The 5292-nt window shown below is 43.9% G+C and overlaps 1 protein-coding gene across 1 annotated transcript in view; it reads left to right on the plus strand.

Annotated features, from left to right (window-relative positions):
* Positions 1-936: 936 nt before the first annotated feature.
* The window catches only part of LOC121926912 (cytochrome P450 2J6-like), a 41209-nt gene continuing 36853 nt past the window's right edge, over positions 937-5292 (plus strand). The window contains exon 1 of the mRNA XM_042460295.1: positions 937-1104. Within this exon, the coding sequence (XP_042316229.1) occupies positions 937-1104 (168 nt within the window). The remainder of the gene's footprint in view (positions 1105-5292) is intronic.

The following is a 5292-nucleotide window of genomic DNA, read 5'->3' on the forward strand; positions in this document are numbered from 1 at the left end:
TATACATATATATATATATATATGTGGTTCCATATTATATATATGTAATTTAATTATAGCATACATTTATATAGTCTTAACACAATTTCTATTCTATTCATGTGTTTCTAACTCTTTTATTAAATCTTATGTTTGATTCAAATCCATTTCTCTCATACAGGACACACACACACATATGTCACAAGTGTGACTAAGGAGCGAAATACATGGGCAAAATAAAGCAGTTTCCAGCCACTTTGAAGGCAACGTTTAGATGAAGCATGACTCAAAAGCGGCTGGAAACCAGACCAAAACTGTATTCTGGTCTGATGCAAGGTGGAAAATGTGCATTTCCACTGCTGCCTATAAATACCCCGTCAGAAGTGTGGGGCTGCAGCAAAGCAAAGAAATGAAAGTGCAACAACTCCAATGGATTCAAAGATATAGGACTTTGTTTTTGTTTGCATATTAGAATGCTAATGCTAAAACCAAGAAAGAAGGAAATTGCAAAAAGGAAAACGCATGGTTATAGACTTGCCCTTCCCCTCGAGGCTGTACAAAAACCTCGAAAGAGCAGCTTAAATAACCAACCACACGCAACCTTTTCCCCTGGCTCACCTGCTCCATTGGTAATTATAGCCTTCCTTGCTGCATCTGCGCATCTGCCAATGGGACCTGGCACGTGTCGAAGCAGATCCTATGATGAAGGCCGCATTCCTCGCTTGCAAATGAGCCTGAAAGGATGCCAAAAGGCTGGCTTGTTTGGCCAGCCTAATTACAGCGTATCTCCAGCGAGCATCTCTTCTATACGATGCAGCAGGATATAAGACAAGCCTAAGCGGGACGGGATGGAGATTTGAGAAGAACCAAGAAGCCGTCCCCAAAAAGGAATTATTGACCCAAGACATCTTCGAGGAACATTCTCAGAATTGAGGGAGAGAAAGCAGTCTAGGGATGATGGGGACTAGTGGATTCCTGGTGGCTGTGGCCATCTGTCTTCTGGTTGTCCAGTTCACAAAGCTTCTTTGGGCCCGCCGGCGGTTCCCCCCTGGACCTGTCCCCTTCCCTTTCATTGGAAGCCTCTGGAGAATCGGCTGGAGGATTCGTCAGGATACCCTTATGAAGGTATTTCTCTAAACCAGGAGTCCCCAACCTTTGATCTGCCAGCTGTTTTGGACTTCAACTCCCAGAAGCCTTGGCCAGCATGGCCAATGATGAGGGAATCTAGGAACTGAAGTCCAAAACATCTGGAGAATCAAAGGTTGAGAACCACGGCTCTAAATGATAACCATCCTGTTGTTATTCCCAACTAGAGCAGAGCCATGGGAAAAGCAGGTTGACTCACCAGCCAGCAGTGGCTTGTCCAGTTGAGTTGGCACCAACCAGCAAGCTTCTCGCCTGGTCTGGGGGCGGCTGAGGAATCCATGCTGGATGTCTTTCACGCCTAGAGAAACACGTTCTTCGTCCACCGGTGACTCCGGTTGAGGTGATGCCCTCGTGGAAGGGCAGGTAGTTCTGGGGGATGTGTCTGAAGGTGGGACTAGGCATCCCAGGAAGTGCAGAATGGACCCTCTTTGGTTTCCTTTTCTTGATGTGTGTAGGGTTGCCAAGGGAAAGAAAGGAGAGGGCTCCTGTGCTTTTAACACCTGTGCAGAAGAGGGGATTTCAACTGGGGGTGGCTTATCACCTGGTGGACATCTCTCTTTTATACAAGCATTAAAGGGAAAGGAACCGTCTCTTCATCTGGCAACCCTAGTAATGTGTAACATAGCGGAAGATGGGTCTTCCTTGGCTGCCTCTGCTCATAAAACAAGGTGGGCAGCTTTTGCACCTGGAACCGTACTACAGGCGTCACGTGGAGGGCCCAAAATAGAAATATAGAACAAATATGGAAATGGTGAGAATTGTAGCTGTGGAAGAGCAATCTAGTGCACCCACCTTTTGGGGGATATTTTATATATATAGGTAAATTTCCCACAGGGAAGATGCTTCATACTTTAAACAGGTTACAAGGGGAATCTTTACAAGAGAGGTAGTTTACTCATTTTGGGCTAGATAATCAGTGGTCCACCCGGATCTAAGTAGGTCAAGAACTCAATCAACCAATCTTTATTTACAGTCAGTAAACCCGGTGAGACATGCTATAACTTGAAACCATATACATTAGAAAGGTTACATAGAATTTAAAACCATATGAAATAGAAAGGTTACATAAAAGATATGAGTAGTTTACATAAAATTAAATTCTCAGATTGGGTTACAACACTGGAGATTATTACTGATTGTATAAATATAGATCTAGGGTATATTGCCCTTAGTCAGACCCCTTTTTAATCGTCTGTTCCCTGTAATTTTAATGGCTAGAGGCAATAATTTTCAATAGACAGGGTAATCCTCATGCATTTGTCCTACAACATCCTTTTAATACAGAGCATTTCAGAACAGCCTGGCTTACAGCCCAATAAGGGGACAATCGTCTGGTTAGGGCTCTGGCTTTCAAAGACACAGGAGAGGAAAATGTGCGAAAGCGTTTCAGTTCCTTGTCATCCATAAGGACAAAATCTAGCAGAACTGTTAAATCACCTTAGAGGCCACCTGTGGCCCCAGGGCCAACACAGTGATGTCTTGTGTGTGCGTTGTATGCCTTCAAGTCATTTCTGACATATGGCAACCCTAAGGTGAACCGATCATGGGGGTTTCTTGGCAAGATTTGTTAAGAGGTCTTTGTTGTTAACTGCCTTCGCATCGATCTCGACCCATGAAGACCCTGTGGATGAGACCTCTCCAAGACTCCTTGTCCTCTTCTGCTCTGCCCAACTCCTGCAAACTCATATTTGTTTTGTCTTTAATAGAGTCCATCCATCTTGCATGCGGCCTTCCTCTCTTTCTACATCCTTCTACCTTTCTCAGCATTATTGTTTTTTTCCAGTGATTCCTGCCTTCTCATGATCTGTCCAAAGTACGACAACCTATTGTTTGTTTGTTTGTTTGTTTGTGGTATTTATACCCCACCCTTCAGCCCTAAAGGCTCTCAGAGCAGCTACCCTAAGTGTTGCCATCTTGGCTTCTTCCAGGGATAGTTCTGGTTTGATCTGCTCCAGGACCCATTAGTTTGTCTTCTTGTCCATCCATGGGATCCTCAGCACTCTCATCCCAAATGAGTGGATTTTCTTCCTATCTTTTTTCTTCACTGTCCAGCTCTCACATCCATCCATGGTAACAGGGAAAACAATGGCTTGAACCCCATTGTGGAGAAAGGCGGGCTATAAATCCTGGAAATAAATAAATACATAGTATTATTCCAGCTTTAGTGCTCAGTTATATATCTCTGCATTTTAGGACCTTTTCTAGTTCTTTCATAGCCTCCTTCCCCATTCTTGAGTTTCTCCTGATTTCCTGGCTGCAGCCTCCATTTCTATCAGTCTTTGATCCCAAGTATGGGAATCCTTTTACTATTTCTTTATTGTCTAATTCTAATTTTTGTTATCTTTAGGCTCAACAGTAGGTCTGCCTTGGCACTTTCTTCCTTGATCTTCCTTATGTGTGTCAAAAATAAATAAATAAATACATCTTAGTGCTCAAATAGACAGGTAATGTGGATGAAAAACGTCCATGGCCCTAGAACGACTCCTGCGTTCTGTTTCACAGTAATCACACTCCTATGTAGCCTTCTCAGCCTGGCACTCCTCTCTGGGCCTCTGGGCAGAGGAGCCCTTGTGCAAAGAGATTACTACGCATGGCTTTTAAATCATGATTATAGTAACAAAATAGCTCCTTTGGCAATGCTTATCACACAATGTCGCCACTGACCCATTGCTGCTGTGTCTGCTGAGTGTGGGTAAAGTGTCCTTTTTTATTGACAGGAAAAACCCATCAATAGCACTCCATTGCATGGCAGTCCCAGGACTCCTCAAGTATGAAATGCTACTGCGACAGTTGCAAGATTAGCAGGCATTTGTTGTCACAGTCTCTTTCTCTCCCCTGTCTCCTCTCCCCAGCAGCCTGATTCCCCTTTTTTGTTGGTACTTCATAGAATCGTAGAGTTGGAAGAGACCCCAAAAAAGGGCCACCCAGTCCAAGCCTATTCTGCCATGCAGGAACTCTCAATCAAAGCATCCCCATTGACAGATGGCCATCCAGCCTCTGCTTAAAGACCTCCAAGGAAGGAGACTCCACTACACTCTGAGGGAGCAATGTGTTCCACTGTCGAACAGCCCTTACTCTCAGGAAGTTCCTCCTAATCTTGAGCAGGAATCTCTTTTCCTGGAGCTTGCATCCATGGTTCCATTGGGTCCTAGTCTCTGGAGCAGCAGAAAACAAGCTTGCTCCTTCCTCAATATGGCATCCCTTTAAATATTTAAACAAGGCTATCATATCACCTTTTAACCTTCTCTTCTCCAGGCTAATCATTCCCAGTTCCCTAAGTCGTTCCTCATAGGCCTACGTGGTTTCCAGACCCTTCACCATTTTGGTCTCCCGCCTTTGGACACATGGGTCCAGTTTCTCAATGTCCTTGTTGAATTGTGGTGCCCAGAACTGGACACAATATTCCAGGTGAGAATACAGAATACAGTGGCACTATTACTTCTCTTGATCTAGACACTATACCTTTATTGATACAGCCTAGAATCACATTGGCCTTTTTAGCTGCTGCATCGCACTGTTGACTCATGTTCAACTAATTTCTTTTAAAAACTTAAATTGCATTACCAGAACTGCAGGATTGCATTTAAAAATGTAAAAAATTAAAATGAAATGAAAGGTAGGGCATAGGGCAGAGAGTCTGGGTGAAGTGCGAATCTGGAGTCACACAATTGCTTAGATGTGCGATTGTAACTGTTCTCAAATGGCTATGTTTGCGTTGTCATTGATTTGCACGATTGCGGCAAATATGAGGTTCAGGTGATGAAGTCCTTTGTCTCACCTTGACTGAGATGCAGTTGTTGGGATCTGTTGGAGAAGGAATCTAACGCGGCTTTGTTGGGTTTTCCCCTTAAGGTGCAATAAGTTTCAGCATAACAATATTTGCCATGACTCATCGGGAATTCCGCAGCAGACTGCAAAGCTAGTAAGTGAAGGTTACATTCCAGCAAATTTTGTTCTTCCCTGGAGCAGAGGCACATTGAAGCTTCCTGATATAATAAGGGCGCGTTTAAACTGATTGTTCCTGGGACTGGTCGGTTTATTTTAACTGACTCATATAAATCTGATAAATCTGATAGTCCTGATGAGGAATCTTTACTCAGGACAGGAGGCCACTGTCAGGACAGAAGAAGGAGAAACAGAATGGCTCCCAATTGGCAAAAGGCTCAG

Source organism: Sceloporus undulatus, chromosome 3, assembly GCF_019175285.1.
Source record: "Sceloporus undulatus isolate JIND9_A2432 ecotype Alabama chromosome 3, SceUnd_v1.1, whole genome shotgun sequence".
NCBI classification, from domain to species: Eukaryota; Metazoa; Chordata; class Lepidosauria; order Squamata; family Phrynosomatidae; genus Sceloporus; species Sceloporus undulatus.